Source organism: Carlito syrichta, unplaced genomic scaffold (genome assembly GCF_000164805.1).
Source record: "Carlito syrichta isolate Samal-C Ts95f unplaced genomic scaffold, Tarsius_syrichta-2.0.1 Scaffold308855, whole genome shotgun sequence".
NCBI lineage: Eukaryota > Metazoa > Chordata > Mammalia > Primates > Tarsiidae > Carlito > Carlito syrichta.
Genome location: NW_007252951.1, coordinates 120482 through 139454, shown reverse-complemented (window position 1 = coordinate 139454; position 18973 = coordinate 120482). Strand labels below are relative to the sequence as shown.

Sequence of the window (18973 nt, the reverse complement as noted above, 5' to 3'; positions counted from 1 at the left end):
GCCCACAAAAGAAGACTTGCACAAGAATGTTCAAAGCTGCTTTACTCATAATAGCCAAAAACTGGAAACAACCCAAATGTCCATCAATGTAAGAGATAAAAAACGGAAGTGTATTCCAACAATACAATATACTCAATAATGTAAAAGAATGAACTACTGCTACACCTAGCAACATAAATCTCACAGGCATATGCTAAAGAAAAGAAGCTGGACATACTACATGATTCCATTTGTATGAACTTCTATAACAGACACAACTAATCTATGGTCAAAAAAAAAAAAAGGCAGAAAAGGAATTGCAGAGGTAGGAGGAACTGACTAGGAAGTGCACAAAAGAAGTTACTGATGTAATGGGAATGTTCTATACTCAGCATGAGTGTGTGTATATAAAAATGTATTGAGTAGTACACCAGATTTGTGCTTTTCATTGCATATAATTTGTTTAAAACGGGATGCTAAGGGAGCCATCAGAAATAGTTTTTTCCAAAATGTGTTCCTAGAAACACTAGTCCTGAGAGATATGCCATGTAAAACAAAAGCCTCTACGGCTAAACAAGTTTCTATCTCAGATCATATTTCTATCTCTTGGAAAAAACAACATACAGCAAGATAATGGTGCTGATAATGCACAACCCAGTTAAACTTTATTCAACCTAAAATAAATAAGCTTACTTCTGAGGATATGACACAGAAATTACAGTTTTGTCATTTATTTGTCTATTTCATGTTTTCTTCTAATGTATCATAGTAAATCATAAGTAATCTTGAGAGAAAAATGCCACTCTTAAAATTGACAGTGCCAACTTCTGATGAAAAAAGAAAACTAGAAACTGAGACTGATAGTTATCAAAGAATATATCTAAAAATCATTTCAATAACAGCAAAACTGCCAAGTCACCTATAAAGTTTCTGCAGTAAAGGAACAACGTCTTTAAAAAATTGTAGGGTTATATCATAGCAAACCTACAATCAAGTCTTGAGGAGTGAGAATCTTTATTACTTTATTTTTTTAATGTTTTATTTTTTATGAAAAAACTTCTTTTTTTATTTTAAAGATGTGGAGTACAATTCAGGATTGGGTATAAAAGTGTTCATCGTACAGGTAAATTTTGGGCCTCCCTTTTAGTCCCCACTTTGTCTGGTTTGAGATGAGGTACTGTTATTGATGTTGTGTCCCTCCCCTACACCTATTACTTTAAATATTAATTAATGTTGATTGCTTCCAGGAACACTTATTAAATTGTAGTTTTACTCCCAGGCAGGTAGTCATGATTTACTTTCTTCCCATAATAGGGACTATAAAAAGTTTCATAATGTCACTGAAGGAACAGTCTAAATAGTCTGTGTGAAATAAGAGCATCTATACACCCATTTGTAGATTTTTCAGAATACTGAATTCTGTTATTGTTAATTTTGTTTTTATTTTTAGAGATAGGGTCTGGCTTTTTTGCCCAGGTGGAGTGCAGTGGCCCAAACTTGGCTCACTGTGACCTCGAATTCCTGGGTTCAAGTGATCTTCCTGCCTCAGCCTCCCAAGGAGCTGGGACTACAGGCATGTGCCACCACACTTAGCTAATATTTTGATTTTTTTGTAGAGATGAAGTCTCGCTATGTTGCCTAGGCTGGTCTTGAACTAGGCTTAAGTGATTCTCCCGCCTCGGCATCCCAAAGTGCTGGGATTACAGGCGTGAGCCACTGTGCCCAGCCTCAAAAAATTGAATTCTATTAAATCTTCTATTCCTTTGGCAGCAGGTGAGATGGGGAGAGTGTTTCTCTCTCTTTTGGAGAATTTTAAGAAGCCATGGAGTTATAAACTTATTTTAGAGAGGAAGGGACGTTAGAAAACACTTATTTCATTTTCTGAGGAAGAGATAAGGATTTCCTCAGCATTAGTTTAGGATTGCTCTCAGGTTGGCAATTTTCCAATGTCCCCTTGTGCCTTTCTCCCAGAGTACATTTTCATAGTGTCATAACCCAAAACTCAACTTCATCCATTACTAACTGTGGGTCCCTGTAAAAGACAAACCAGCTGAGCTTCTGTTTCTTCATCCATAAAGTGGGAATAATACCAATCTTACAGAACTATTGCAAAGATTAAAATAAGATTAAAAATGAGAATAATCAGCATTCACTAATTAGGGTAGGACGTATCACCACACCATATATCCCAGTGTACCCTGCTTTCAGGAGAAAATGAATGAGTCCAATATAGCCAAAAACAAGTGTATCCTGCATAAGCACTGCTCTGCTAAGGAGGGCAAAGTAAGCATGTGCTGCCCTTCTTGTCATGTGAAGACTTGGAAGCAGCTCTCAAATCAGCATCTATACATAAATGTATCTACATACATACTTGAAAAGAAAAGACTCATTTCACTGATAGCACATAAAAATAATAAAGTTTAGTCTATAATACCTCTTTCTTAAAAATGCCAGACAAAAAAAGAGATGAGGAAAACAACAAGTGGAAAAATGATTAAAAGTTCATCCCTACGTTTATGAAACTAATAATTCACTAAGAGTGGATTTTTATGTCTCACCTATACAGTTCAATTCTTGCTCTAACCTTGTTTCTCCTTTAATACCTTACTTGAACCTTAATTTTTTTTTTGAGTTTCCCTTCAATATGCTTAAGCCACATCTTTCCAAATCCATAAGGCCAGTTTGTATTTATTCTCTCCCTTGATGTGACTTGGCTTTCCCTCTAAAAATGTCATGAGCAGATGTGGGTTAATAATATTTCACATATAGATTAGCTCTAAAGCATTAAATGAATCATTGACATTATCCTCTTTTTTAAAAAGTCACTATATGAACAGCATACCAGATGGAAGATCATCCAAGGGAAATTCAAACAGTCTGGATTTGTAAACTGAATGAAAATGGAAATCCTCCTGGAATGACACAAGCAACAGAGATTAAGCATGTACAACCAGTTATCTACAGCCTCAGGAAACTGTAGCTCCCAGGTTTGGAGAGGTGATGAACCATTGCACAATCCTTCCTACTCACTCCTGTATTCTCCCAATACCAGAGCAATATTCAATTAAATGCAAAATGCCTTCACAGACAGAGAAGCCAAAGCTTGCAGTAATGGAAAATAAACGCATGGATCTATTCCCCCAAGGACAAGCAAGACATCTGGGATAATGGGTTAATGCTTTTTATGACTAGTTCCTTTCATAGATCCCTGCCCCCTTTTAAAAGTCAGATGGCTTTGGTAGGCAAAGACAGTAGAGCTAACAATCTTTCTGGTACAGGGGAGCAGAATGACTGATATAAGCTGATGCCCAAAGTGGAAGCTGCTCTAAAACCCAATTGTTACACAAAGTTCTATTAAAAAGAAAAATATATCACTTTGCTGAAAGATGTCTATGAAAAAAATGAGATAGAAAGTCACAGTTTTCTTCTAAGAGAAATTAATAAACATTCAAATATAATTTCATCTAACTTATCTAATTATTAAAAAGAAAATCGAATGTATAAATAGTTAAGCTTCATGATATTGCCATAAAAAATCACACTGCCAAGCAAAGTGACAGGACAGGCAGCAGTGGGTACCCAGAAAATAATATACAACATAGAGAGTTTTCCCAAACAAGACTGCTTAAGGGTGACAAAACAATGTGCGTTTCTTGAAATTATTTACCTCTCTAAGCATTTGGCCAAAGTTGCATGGAGCTAGAAAGTCTATAATATCAATTTAATTCTTTCCTAATTTGTGGAAAATGAGAGAGAGAATTTTAAAAATCTAGGTTTCTTTATACAGCCTTAAAAGCAATGCACAATAGAGAAAAATCTAAAATCTAATAAAGAGAAGAGGGTGAAAAATCAAATATCTGTGGATTTGATTTGTAATGGACTGAGTGTTTATGTCTTCTAAAATTCCATGTTGAAGTCCCCAAGCATGACTTTATCTGGAGACAGGTGAGAAGGCAGTCATATGCAACCCAAAGAGAAAATCCTCACCAGATACCAATCCTGCTGGCACCTTGATCTTGGACTTCTAGTTCCCAAAACTGTATAAAATAAATTTCTGTAGTTTAAGCAGCTCAATCTATGGTATTTTGTTATGGCAGCCCAATCAGACTAAGATAGATCATAGCACATTAGGTTGGAGATAGAAACAAAAGCTTTAGAACACCTCAGAGAAAAATATTATATTTCTAGCATAAAAGAGGAAGAAACAAAACTTTGTGTTTTTGTTTACAAAACTTGTGGGTTTTTTTACTATTCAATATTTAAATTAAAATATACAGACAGTTTACAACTTATAATTATTCAACTTTACAATGGGTTTAAGATTTAACCTATCAAAAGTTGAGGAGCATCAGGACTTACAATGGTTCAACTTACAATTTTTTGATTTATGATAGGTTTATTGGAACATAGCCCATCATAAGTCAAGGAGCATCTATATATATATTTACTATATTAATCCTTAAAAAATGAAAATGAAATGAAGTGGAGAGAAAAAAAGCCCTCAGCATAAATATTTCCATTTGTCACAGCAAATAGGAGCACTTACTTGAGAAGTGTCATTTTCTTCCGGCTCAATGAGATATGTGTGGTTCCCATCACAGAACATCCCACTGACAAGTACAAGAAAGTAATTAGGTGTGGCTATTGACCTGCTCCTCAGAACAAGCTCATTTTAAAATTAGCAGCAGCCAGAGGACCAGCTTACTTCTCAGTGACCATTTCCCAGTCTCACCCATCACCACTAGACACACCACATACACACCACTGAGAAAGAAAGGCATCTTCCTCTGAATCCCCATAAGTAGGGTCTCCTCATCCTGATGCAACTTCACGCTAAGGACAGTCACTCACTAGATATTGTCCATTACTCCTACCTTTAACATATAATTCTAAGACTTTATTTTTTGTTTGTTTTTGTTTTTGAGTCAAGGTCTCACTGTTGCCCAGGCTGAGTGTAGTTAAGGCTCTCTGCAGCCTTAACTTCCTGGGCTCAAGGGATCCTTCTGCCTCAGCCTCCCAAGTAGCTGGGACTACAAATGAGCACCACCACATTTGGCTAATTTATTTATTTTATTTTTATTTATTTATTTTGCTATAGAAGTGAGGTCTTGCTATGTTGCCCGGACTGGTCTTGAATTCCCGGGCTCAAGCAATCAAATTCTAAGACTTTAATATGCAAAAAGTCGCCTGGAAAGCTTGTAAAAATGCAGGTCTTTCAGGACCCTCCCCAGATTTCTGGGCTGGGACCCAGGAATCTGCATTTTAAACAAATCCCAGGTGCTCCTGATGTAGGTTGTCAGGGACTATACTGAGAATGGCCTAGTGAATACACATCTGTTAGATGCTCTAGTAACAAGAGCTAACACATTTGAACAACCTGACATGAGATAAATACTTTACACTCATTTAATCTTTTCCATAAGTCTACGAGGGAGGTATAATGACTATCCTCATTTTACAGGTAAGGAAACTGAAGCCCAAAGAGATGAAGTAACACATTAGCCAGCAAGAGCAGAGGTAGGAATAAAGTCCAGGCAGATGGGTCCATGAGGTACCCATTTGCAATCTGCTACCCACCTTCATTCCTTCATTCAATACATGTTTATAGAGCACCTACAATGCACTGTTCTAGAAACTAGGGGTATAGTAGCAAACAAAACAGACAGACGCTACTGTTGTCCTGATGGTACTGACATGCATTCCTGAGAGAACAGGCAATAACTATATAATAAACAAGTAAATGTACATTAGATAGTGACAAATTCTGGGAAGGAAATTAAAGCAATTAATTTAAATGAAAGATTAGGAGCAGTAATGGTATCAAAGAACTGGGTGTTGACATATAAGGGTTCAGAAGAAGGCTTCACAGAGATGACACTTAGGCAAAGAAATGAATGAAGTCAAGGGATGAATCATAAGGATATCAAAGCAAAGGACATTTCAGATGCAAGCCCAAGATAAGAAAATCTTGGTGTTGTCCAGGAACAGCAAGAAGACGGTTGGCTAGAGTAGAGTCAGTGAGGGGCAAAGTTCTAGGCAACGTGATCAGAGGGGTCATAGGGCTATAAGTAGGCTATACTCAGGGCCTGGTTTTTCTCCAAGAGAGTTGAGGAGCCACTGCAACATTCTAAGCAGAGAGGAAACGATCTCCTTTAAGTTTTAAAATGATCACCCCAACTACTGTGTTACAATAATCTTTAGGACAGCAAGGATAGAAGCAGGGAAGTTATTGCAATAATCCAATGAAAGAATATGGTGACTTAGATAAGAGAAATAATGGTGGAGGTGGTGAGAATTTGTCAGTTTGGGATATATTTTGAAAGTAGAATCAACAGAATTTGTTGATGGACTGAAATGGGAGTATGCAAGAAAGAGTCAGCAAGGACTCCAGGCTTTTGACTCAAGCAACTGGAAGATGGAGGAGCCATTTAACAAGATGAAAAAGGCTCCAGGAAGGGCCTAACGAGGCAGGTCACAGAAGCAGGGTGCAGGGCACAAATCAAGAGTTCGGTTTTGGACATCTTAGGTTGGATGTGACTACCACCCTCTGGAGAGCATTTAAATCTACAAATGGCCTTAACTCCCACTCAGTGAGATCCTGATAGTCACTCTTCTTAGGAGGGCATGTCCCTTCTACTGAGTTCAAGTCCCTTATGATGCTGAAGAAACTTATCTTATTGCAATAGGCTAAAAATCAAGGGTTATTTGTTTAAGACAACAAAAAAAAAGGAAAAAAGAAAACTGTTAAAATAATAGAAACTCATCCCTTTTTTATTTGACAATGATTAATCAGGTAATACAGAGGCTGCTTAGATTTAAAAGTATACATTTTTCCCCACTTTGTACTGCCCTCAGGATGTTACACCCCTCCTCCCTTCCTTTGTTAAAGAGCTCTAAACCTGCTTGAAGGCTGATTTTATCTAATAAAACTGCTGGTGACTAAAAAAACCTGGCACCAGACCTCCAGAAATTTACAGAGCATGGAGGAGCAGGGTGTACTTTAAAAAAGTAGCTAAAATTTAGATAAGTCTCCGAACTCCTCCAAAGTGCCATGTCCAGGACTTTGTTAAAATCTTTAGATCCTTAGGAGTATTAATTAACCTTCTGAGTGTACACTCCCTCTCCTATGTAACTTTAAATGTTTAAATTTTACTTTAACCATTAGTCAGATGTAATATATTACACACTTATTGTTTTATGTGTAATAATTCTTAAAGAACAGAAAGTGTAGTATACGAGAATTATTAAAAGGAAAGGTAACCTCAAAAAAGCAAGATTAGTTTTTAAAAAAGTAGGGGGACACACCTCATCAACAAGAGTAGCTGTGTAATGAACATTTGTATACCTAATCCTGAATTGTATCCCACATATTTAAAATTAAAAAAAAATTTTTTTAATGTAGCCTGCTGTTTCAGATGTTATCTGAATACTAGTATGTGTCAATGGTCACACACACACAAAAAAACCAGCTAAGACACTGAGTGATGGTCTTATTATACATTGGTCCTGTTAGTTAAGGTAGATAAGAGCCAAATGCTTAATTATAAATACTGAAAATAAAAGTGTGTCTCCTTGAATGAGTTCCAGCAATGATGTGGACTTGTTCCCTGTTACCTTGGCTACAGAATAAACTGCATTTTCTTTTTTTTTTTTTTTTGAGTTGGAGTCTCACTCTGTCACCCAGACTGGAGTGCAGTGGCCGCTCCCGGCCACCACAGCCTCGACCTGCTGGGCTCTGGTGATCTTTCCGCCTCAGCCTTCCAAGTAGGCGGAATTACAGGCACGCGCTACCACGCCCGGCTGATTTTTTGATTTATTGTAGAGATGAGGTCTCGCTGCCCAGGCAGGTGTCGAACCCGCGGGCTCAGGCAATCCACTCACCTCAGCCTCCCAAAGGCGTGGGATTACAGGCTGAGCCACCGAGCCCGACTTAAACTGCATTTTCTTCCAGCCCTTTGCCTCTCATTTCTGACTGACCATGAGGAAGAGCAGTCAGTCTAGTTCTACCGGAATATTATCATTCAGGCAACTGAAGGTAGCAAAGCTGTCGTGACCTTCTGCAGTAGTTTTTCAGTTGTAGGTAAAAATGAATGCATGACAGTCAAGCTATTAAACATAGAATAGTATTTGCCTTTCATTGATGCCTTAGTAAAATCAGTTGGCCTCTCTAAGACATAATTATAATGACATTCATTCAACCTTTATCCAAATTCTTTCATTCCTGCTGTAATATCTTCCACATGTCTTCAACTTTTATATACCCATAAAATGGTTATTCTCACATCTGCAGTTTTTAACCACATGTATTTTCTGAATTTGCATGACAGAACACTTGGAATTTAAAGATAAATGGATGCAGTTTATAAGATATTGCTGACAACATAGTATGCCTAAGGAATCAGAGGGGGGATCTTTTCAAAACAGTAGACCAAATGTGGCAGTGAACATTCTCTGCACACAAGCTGAGAACTGGCCAGAGCCATCTAGAAAATGACATAAAACCATCACTAATTGCCGAAGTTCACATGGCAACACTAACAAAGTAGCAAATAGATTATTTTGTTTAAATAGTACTTTATTAGGTTAATGTCCAATGGGAAAAACACTTCTTTGTATTGGGCTTAAACATCACGCATACAGTGTAAAGAAAACAGATTCTTGCCCAGACACAATGGCTCACACCTACAATCTCAGCACTTTGGGAGGCTGAGGCAGGATTGCTTGAGCCCAGGAGTTCAAAATCAGTCTAAGCAACACAGTGAGACCTTGTCTCTACAACAAGAACAACAACAACAACAAAACTAGCCAGGTGTGGTTTGTATGTCTGCAGTCTTAGCTACTTGGGAGGCTGAGGTAGAAGGATCATCTGAGCCCGGCAGTTCAAAGAAGCAGTGAGCCATTATAGCGCCCCTGCACTCCAGCCTGGGCAGCACAATTGAGACCCTGAAGAGAGAGAGAGAGAGAGAGAAAGAGAAAGAGAGAGAGAGAGAGAGAGAGAGAGAGAGAGAGAGAGAAAGACAAATGAAAGAAGGAAGGAAAGTGGAAGGGAGGGAAGGAATGAAACATTCTAACACTATATTTTAGAAGAATCTGGATTGCTATATAATATGCCATTATTAATTCTTTAATAACTAAAAAATACATGTTTTGTTTTGTTTGAGGATTGGCACCTTTTTGTTTTATTCATATGAATTCTAACTAATATTGAGTCCATAACAATATATACTTGATAAAAACCTATAGCTAGAACCAAGTTATCACAGACCAGTTAAGCATAATTTTTAAAAGGCTGCATTAAAACAAGGTTTTGAAAAGAAACTGTCATTCTTACAAATTTCCACAAGAGGGCAATAAACTCATGAATTGACTCCATTCTTCAAGGTTCCCATAGTTACAGGATTTTGTCATAACATCAAACATACCAAAACAAAATAATGCCTGTTAGTCTTTTAAATTTGAAGAAATGTGCCCTTGCATATTCTTTATGGAAAAGACATATGAACCTGATTTTCCCCCTTAATGTTCTTCAACTGAATTCAATAAATCCGAAAAAAGAAAAAAAAAATCTCAATATATGCTTGGTCGTTTATAAAGAATATCACAGATAAAATAATATATCTCATTTCTAAATCACTATAATTGAGACAACATACATTATTGAGTATTTAATAATATCCCATCAAAATATTTCTTCCAGCAATTTTTGTTCAGAGGTAAAATCAAATGAGAAGTAATAATAAATAACAAACCAATACAAAAATATATTTATCCAATATAAAAGTCTAAGAAAATCCAAAATGGCTGTACACAATTGTGCAATGTTCTAAGACACACAAGGGTTATCTTTCCATTTTTGTGCAGTTTTAAATGAAAAAGTTTCTTAAAGTAGAAGTCAAATTTACTTAGTTAAAACAACTGAGGCAGGATTCTGAGTCCTACACCTGATCCAATTACTATAAAATTTCCTAAAAGTTATTTTTCAATTCTTCTTTAAATGACTATAATAGAATTAGTAGCAAGATATTATTCTTAGGTTCTCAGGTCAATTAGTGCCTTAGAAGGCAGTGGTATCTTCTCTCTGATACAATATTGAGTCCATTTGGGAAACCAGAAGGCAAATTGGAACAAGTACCAAGCAAGATGCTCACACTGTGATTTGGGATTGAGATTTTAAGAGGAAGAGAGAGAGGGAAAAAAAACCCTCATTTTTTTATATCACCCTTCCCTCCAACATACATCTGCTGTCACAAATGCTGACAGGTCCAACTGTACTATTCCTAGGTGACAGCTGTGCTTGTCTTGAGATCAGATATAACAATTTTATTGCTGAAAAGAACTTCAATGTTTCTTTTCCCTATTAAGAAAACAGAGGCTCAGATATTAAGCATGAATTCCATGTTTGTAAAAAATCTCTTTATTCAAAGATGTATTTAAAATTAAAAAAAGTCGGGGTCTCACTCTGTTGCCCAGGATGGAGTGCAGTGGCACAGTCACAGTTCACTGAAGCCTCAACCTCTTGGGCTTAGACGATCCTTCCACGTTAGCCTCCCCAGTAAAGAACTACAGGCATGCACCATGCCCAGCTAAATTTTTTTGTTTGTTTTCTGTAGAAACACGGTCTCACTATGTTGCCTAGGCTAGTATCAAAATCTTAGGCTCAAGCAATTCTCCCATCTCAGACTTCCAAAGTGCTGGGATTACAGGCATGAGTCACCGTGCCTGGCCAAATGTATACATTTACTTACAGTAAGTGAAATAGTCTTTTAGAACAAACAACAAGGAAATGGAAGTCTTCCATAATCTCAGTCACATTGCCTCCCTTCTCTGGTTATGTAATTCATCTTTGGACTCTTCTTTATGACTAACATACTCCCAGATCCTAACCAGAGGATCTACTTAGGTAGACTAGCTAAACCTTCTGGCCTTGCCCATTATCTCTTTCCTAAATCTAAGATCTGTTGTTCTAACCCCCTTCCCTTGGTTAATATTAACAAAGCCTATTGCATTCTACCATCTTCAGGTGACATATCTCTGGAGACCTAAAGTGTCACCTCTTCTAAAATGACAACATTCCTCTTGCACTTTTCCCACTCTGTTTTCCTCTTTCAGAGAAAACAAATAAACCTATCACACTCTACTGCAGGAAGCTGGGCTAGACTTGGCCTCCCCCTCCAAGACTATGAGCTTCAGAACTTGTGTTTCAATCACCTTAATATTCCCAGTGGTTGGCACCCAGCAGATACTCAATAACTGCTTGTTAGGTAAGAAGTCATACCTCTAACTTGGTAACAGAAAGGAAGTATTTTAGAGTTTTCCCCTAAAACTTCACAGAACTAAAGTGCTGACTTGTTCTTTGCCAAAAAAGTAAAACAAACAAGAAGGAAATGGGATAATGTGGTCTAAATAGAATGCTGAAGAATGACACGGTAACTTAATAAGGGGTGACAAAACAAGTAAGAGATGGCCAACTGTGTATCATCATTATCGACAGGACGGAGGAAGTGGATGTATTCCCATGTTAAACATCAGCAAACACTCTTAGATAATAAAGGTTATGAGAAAGGAAGCGAGGCCCCAAGGAAGGATGAACTCTATTCCTTGGAGATCTCTGAGAAAGACAGACCCTCCACAAATGTGCTATGGGTTAGGTGTGACACTGACTGAAACAAAGGGCTAAAACACACGCGTTTGTGAGGTCACCTGCAGCCTTTCGGAAACTCTTGGTACATCCAATCTACCAAGATTTCTATTATTCCTAGAAACCATAAAAACTAACATCAGGGAGAAGAAGGGATAGAAATGGAATCAAGAGGCTAAACAGCCAAAGAAAGAGAAACGACTACTGTCTGAATGTAGATGAAACTAGAAAAATGCTTCAGATATCACTATGAGGTATCATGTTATAATTCCAAAGTTTATGTTCTCTGCAACTCTAATTTAACATCTGCTTGTTCTATAAAATACAAAAGAGAAAAAATCAGATCCATCGCCAATTTAAAATTGTATCTTGAAACAAAGTAGTGATTTCTACTATGGTGCATTAATTAAAAAGAAAATAAGTCACTGAAAGAATTAACAATACAAATAATTTTTTGAACACTTACTGAAGTCCATGGCATGTTGACAATGCAACAAACGAAGCAGGGTTTCCTCGGATATGACCCTGGTAGTAACAGTGCTCTCCTCCCTAGAAACAGGAATAAAGGATGTAAGCCTATGCCATCACAAGGAGAATCAGCTGCATCATTTCACAGGTGGTTTCTACTCACACTGCACCTCCATATCTAGAGCCCTGTACAATATTTCATTAATCAGATTAGCATTATAAAACCATTTCTAACAGAATTATTCATAAACACTCCTAGTGAACTGACTCCAAATCAAAAGACAGGGAAATAAAAGTTGACTTAACTTTCCTTTTATGTAGGTGATATTAGACGAACAAAGAAACAGATATAGAAATACACATGTGGCCCTTGCACCAGAATAAGTTTAATCAGCTATTTCCCCAGTTACAAGAAACTCAAGTTTGAGTAGCAGCAAAACAATGTTCTTTCACATAAAGCTACATAAAAATGAATATAAATCATTTGAGAGTCATTAAATTATACTGATGGAGAAATATGCATGCTTTTACAGTATTTATGTCAAAACTTGACTGCCAAGCCGACAAGTTTATACTAATCTTTTCCAAAACAGCAATGGCTTTACTGGTAAGCAGTTTATGAGTAGGGTTTGAAATTGTGAAGCTTCCTTTAGCAGCCAATGGCATTAACTAATTCTGCCAAAAGAGATTCATTTATTTGGATTACATGTGCCTGGAAATGGTAGTAAGGTAAATCTCCTCTTTAGGGTGTCACCTTTAAATACATGCTACTAAGAGTGTGGTTCAGAGACCAGAAGCATTGACATCACTAGGAGCTTGTTAGAAATGCAGAATCTCAGGTCCCACCCTAGATCTACTATATCAGGATCTATATTTTAACAAGTCCCTGGGTGATTCATAGGCACATTAAAGTTTGAGAAGATCTGCTCTAAATGACCTTTTCCCATTCTCCCACTAATCTTCTATTTCTTCAGTAGCTGAAAGCTTCTAATTAAATTGAAATACTAAGATATAAAAGAGTGAAATAGTGATGGCTTAAAGGGGCAAATGTTACCTACTTCACAGACTGGCTTAAGGACTAACCCATCTTAAAATATTCAGTGCTTCACAAATAGAAGAGAGATAACAGAAAGACATGGACATTTAACAGGGCTGAATAAATTTTCTTCATAGGAATTCCAAGGAAAGCAACCTGGCCTAAAATTACTGCTGCTCATGAGATAATTCTGCAGAAGCTGGTAAACTTCAGCTTTGGGGAGCGATGGAAAGTGGGTAAAATGAATGACACGCGATGCAATCCCTGACCCTATGACACATCCAAATTCTCTGGGGAGTCACTGAGTATCATGAACTCAAGGTTGTGGTTGGATTTGATGGAGAAGATAGACTTCACATCTGGGTCGGACATGAGATAGAACCCAGAAGGCCATGGGGACTTGGGGGCAGAAACAAGTCCTGGACACTAGGATGTAGGGTGACTTCATGAGGATGGTCAGTGTAGTGTGGATGCTAACAGTATGAACTATTGACTCCTTCCCTTAAGAGCTGTGTAACCTTAAGCAAGTTACAGAACCTGTCTGTGCCTCAGTTTCCTCATCTGTCAAATGAGGATAATGATCTCATAGAACTTCATAAGGATTAAATGAGCTAATAGACATAAAGGATTTAGCATAATGCTCAGCCTATGGTAAGCACTCAATAAATGTTTGCTACTATTATAATTGCTGTGTATCCTCAGTCATCTATCACAGAAACAAAGAACTGAGTACCATTTGTTCTCACCCATAAGTAAACTCTGAACATTTATCATAATACTACATCAAAGAGATTGGCAGTAGCAGATCACTGCCTAGGGGACAGGAGAGCACAGAACATTAACAAGCATACCTGATGCCAAACCAGGTGAAGTGAGGACCAATGGGAGACCAAAACTTCACTTGTATGATAACGACTTAGGTACTGAAACCTGAATTGTACCCCACATCTTTAAAATTAGAAAATTGCTATGTATCAGTTAGTGTTCTACTTAGTGTACATAAACAACCACAATAAATCCTCCTATCAATCCTACAAAGAAATATTGCTAACCCCATTCAACACAGGAGGCCACAATCTCCTATGCAGAGGGCCAAGGTCGTCCAGCTGGGAAGTTGTTAAGTAGGGATGAAAACTTTATGTGAATGCAAGGCCTGTGTCCTTTCCCCTATACTATTTATGACTTGAACCTAGCATCTGTGGGTTATGCGATGCAAATTTAAACTTCCCAAGGCTGGCTTATTATTCTATTCTATTTCTATTCTACTCTAATTTTTGAGTCGGACAAAAGGTAAATTTAACAGATGTTAAAATATCTTTTGTTGGTGAACTGTCCATAGATTCTAAGTGCATGAGAAGACATTATGATTCAGATGACCCTGATTTCCTGAACACATCTGACTGGACCAGAGATCAACACTCTAGCTTTGCATTGGCCAGACACGAAAGGTTGACAGTCAATGAGGTGAGCAGTCAATGAGTGTATAGAGGAAACACTGTGTTTCCCTGTTCTGGAATGTGACTAACCCAATCTGACCTCATCCTCTCAGAAGTCTAAGGCTCACAGTGAACAGTAACATATAAAGACAGTAAAAACGAAGATAATCACAAGAATTATGGTATTAGATAGGAAACAATGGAAGTTGTTAGTCATTGTATGTGGAGGGACAGACAATGGCAAAGCATTTTATAAATTACTAAAGTTATAAAAAAACACCCAGGAAACATCATATTAAATTATAAAAGGACAAGGAATTAATTTCTTTTTTTTTTTTTGAGTTGAAGAGTTAGAGTCTTACTCCATTGCCCAGGTTGGAGTGCAGTGGCACACTCACAGTCACTCCAGCTGTCGCCCTGCTGGGCTCAGGCAATACTTCCACCTCAGCCTTCCAAGTAGCCAGAACTACAAGTGTGTGCTACCAGGCCCAGCTATTATTTTTTATTGCAAAATATTCCTCCATTAGACTGGGGAGAGTTAAATAGATGATCCAATAATGGAAAACAATCTTTCACAAATCTCTGATTTGGAAAAACAAGGCGTCAATCCAAAAACAGCATATGATCAAGGACCCATCTGCATAAAAGCCAAACACTGCAAATGAAATGAAGCACTCAGTATGGCTGAATCATTATCAAATGTTTCCATGACACTTCAAAAGAAGCATCAACACCAGGGGAAAAGTTCTTTTCAGATTGGGTTACTGTAACTCAAATTTTGAGGCTCTCAACTGGTGGTATGTGTAATTTTTATAAATAGTGGTAGAAGTTCATTTTTACTCATGTTGTAATATCTTTCAGGGATTATTCACCATAAATCAATCATTATTTATACTAAGAAGTAATGAAAATATTTTTCCTTTAACATATCTAGAACTATTTTTTAGTCCAAGATAGAGGTTTTAATGTTAAAGGGCCTCCTTAATTTACATAACTCTATATTAAATGTAATCTAAATAAATTTAATAGATTTTTATTTTTTTAAATCATTATTTTACCTATTACTTTTAGATAGTACACACTGGGCAAAAATTCTAAGAACTAAGAGGGTACTTGGTGAAGAGTAAAAATACCCCTCTCATATATACTATTCAAGCTGTAGTTGCCTTCTAACAGGTAAGCATTTTTGGCACATTTTGTGCACCATGTCAGGAATACTCTATGGATATTCAAGTAGATGTATATATATACATAAATACACATATCTCCTTTTCAGTTCACAAATAGTTTTACACTATGCACACTGTTCGATCACTTGATTTTTTTCCCCTGAAGATAAGCTTGGCATCCTTCTGTATCAATATTTTATTTTTCAATGATGGCATAATATTGCATTATAGGGGTGAAACATAATTCATTTTAACAGGCATTAAAATGTACAAATGGACATTTAGATAAGCTCCTTTTTTTTGCAGTCATAATGTTGCAATAAACATCCTTTCATATATTTCTGTGCAGTTTTGCCAGTATATATACAGGAGAGATGACTAGACATGAAAGAGTAGTTCAAATAATAGGTGCATTTTAAATTTTAATAGATAATTAAATGGACAAATGCAATTGTATTTCTTTGCACTTATGTGTTTTAAAACAGGCATTGCATTATAATATACTGCATTTAAATTTTAAAATGTATCTTCAATAAAGACCACTAACTTAAGCCAGCTTTCTGAAATCTTATCAATTATAAAAGTTCTCCATATTTTCATATGACTTTTGAGGAAGTCAAAAGTATGGCTGTATGTAAGTAGGTATTATATATAATAATCTAAGACAGATGTTGTGGGAAAGGAGAAAAGCCAGCAAACTCTAATAGAGTTGGGCTCTTTATCAGGCTGCCAGTCATCGCTTTTTTCCTTATTGTCTCCTTTGTTCCAGAAACAAATCCATTGTCCTTGAAACCTTCTTCATACTCACTGATTTAATAACAGAGTCATATAAGGTACAGATGTTTATTTTTATCTTATTATATAGTTATAGCTAAAATAATATCCACCTCTATAAAAATGAGCTATATAAGAGTTCATATATCTATTTATTGGTTTATCCTACCAGTAGAAAAAGAGCTTATTGCAATTTTTTATTCTAGGGAAGTCAAAATAATAATTTATTTGTACAATTCAATGGCACAAAGGCACACCACATTTTTATTAAACAGCGAGCAAGATCTCAGATATGTGGGCAGCTGCATGGCTGCAGTCTGTTCCACCAGGCACTTTCCTACCAAATCCATGCTGCTCTCCTGGTCTCATCTTCCTTGATAAGGACATGAGGAATCACTTCCCACTCGCCCCTCTATCCTCAGCCCTCCTTCCCAATAGCGAGTCTCCCTGGGGCCATCTGCATAAAGAAAATTCCCAGAAAAGCTGAATCTAACATTGAAGAAGATCTCAACCCGTCTTGATTAAAACTCATAACCTGGGATTGTATAAAATCAGACTGGATTCGCAGAAGGAACATGGTTTAAGTATCTGTTCAGGCACAGAGTATAATGGTACCTGATTCTACAAGGATCTCTAAGAAAAGTAGAGAGAAAGACCATCTTATTTCACCTTACAGTAAATTAAAAAGAAAGCTATCACACCATGGTTCCCAGATGCCAATAATCCACGAATCTCTAATAATGCATGTCAAAATCTTTACCAGTTTATGCCAAAATGAGAAAAATAAGTATAGTGCATTCAATTTTTTCATTAAGTTTAGTGCATTTAATTTCTGAAAAACTATCCTTTGTTCTAAGTTTAGTTTCTTATCTTTAATTCATTTTAAAAATCCACTTATTTTTCTTTTTTTACATAGACTTTATTTTGGAATGATTTTAGATATACAGAAAAGTTGTAAAGACGGGACAGAGAATGACAGTATAACTATCACTCAGTTTTTCCCATTAACATCTTATATTTCCTAAGTAAATCTGTCAAAAACAAGAAACAGATATGAGTATGTTACTGTTTACTAGGCTCATAACAATTAGATTTCACCAGTTTTTCCATTAATTTCCTACTTCTGTTCCAGGGTCCAATCCAGGGTACAATATTGCATTAGCTGTTATACTCATTTTTTTAAAAACTGGTAGCAATAGTAAATAGTCAGACATTTTGAGAGGGCTGTTTCTATATATGGCAAAATGGAAGGATTGGCAGCCCTATGTTGATACTAAAAATTGTTGTTAGTATACTTATTTATGAAATATAAAAGTGTAAAACCAAGAATATAAATGCATTCTTCCTAAACTTTAACTTAGCACTGTAAGTTTTCAAAAGATTAAAACAATAAATGATCCTTATGTCACTAGGTTTAATTTAAATGACTGATCAAAATGTAATATTTAATATAACATGGAAATAAATTCTGAAAGATACTTGGTAACATTTCACTTTAATAAAAATCTAGAACTGATATTGCCTAAGATTATCCTGGACTATTCTTTCAAATAGTGAGTAGCCTTGGATGATAAAGACAGTCTTCTTCCAGAGCAAAGGGCAGGCATGTGTAATTCCCATTATAAAAGACTCACATTTCCCAAATTCAGAATTTTTTTGTAGTAGCATAATATACTGTGTGCTCAGGAATCGCTTGGTGCTTTTCTCTGTTACCCTCTGAAAATCAAGGATCAAGATTCAAGATGTTAATATTCTGGTTACTGCTAATGCTGTAAGTAATGAAATCCTTCATCTCTGACCCAAGAGTCTCTTGTCTTCCACCAGCATAGACGAAATTACAGCAAGTTAAACCCTGTTAACTTGCAAGTAGGATAAAATATCAGACTTTCACAGTTCTTGAAACTTTATGTGTTAGCAGTAAGACTCCATTCCCACATTTCCCACAGGACAAAAGTCAACTGAAGATAAATAAGATACATATTGTCCATTTTATCACAGCTTGCTTGACTCTCATTTATACTACTGGTTGACACCTCTGGGTATTAGTGTTTGCCCCCCCGCCATTTCAGGATACTCTTGCTCAAGCTGCATCCAACAACATATAAAGCCAAGTGGTTATTCAAAATCTCTACTCTATATTAATATTCATTGATGAACACCAGGATCTCATAGCATAGTCATCAACCAAAAAGAAAACATTTCAAAAGCTAAAAAGAGATAAATCTAGCTGACAAAAAATAATTTCATTTAAAAGATGCATGGTTCCTGTTGAAGAGAAAAAGATATATAAGAATATATTGCAGCAAGTTTTCACAAGAAAGGAAAAGATAGGGTGGGTATAGTGGCTCAAGCTTGTAATCCCAACACTTTGAGAGGCCGAGGCAGGAATATAGGTGTGAGTCACCAGGTCTGGCCTGGAACTTACCATTTCTGTAATTTACAAAGACTTTTTGGTAGTTGTTTGTATCATGCC

General features: G+C 36.6%; 1 protein-coding gene across 1 annotated transcript in view; it reads right to left on the bottom strand.

Annotated features, from left to right (window-relative positions):
* Positions 1 to 18973, bottom strand: part of LOC103268612 (disintegrin and metalloproteinase domain-containing protein 22) — a gene marked incomplete at its 5' end in the record, with an annotated part of 217672 nt that overhangs the window by 80056 nt on the left and 118643 nt on the right. The window contains 3 exons of the mRNA XM_021716649.1: positions 2822 to 2891; positions 4526 to 4589; positions 12084 to 12166. Coding sequence (XP_021572324.1) covers positions 2822 to 2891; positions 4526 to 4589; positions 12084 to 12166 — 217 coding nt within the window. The remainder of the gene's footprint in view (positions 1 to 2821; positions 2892 to 4525; positions 4590 to 12083; positions 12167 to 18973) is intronic.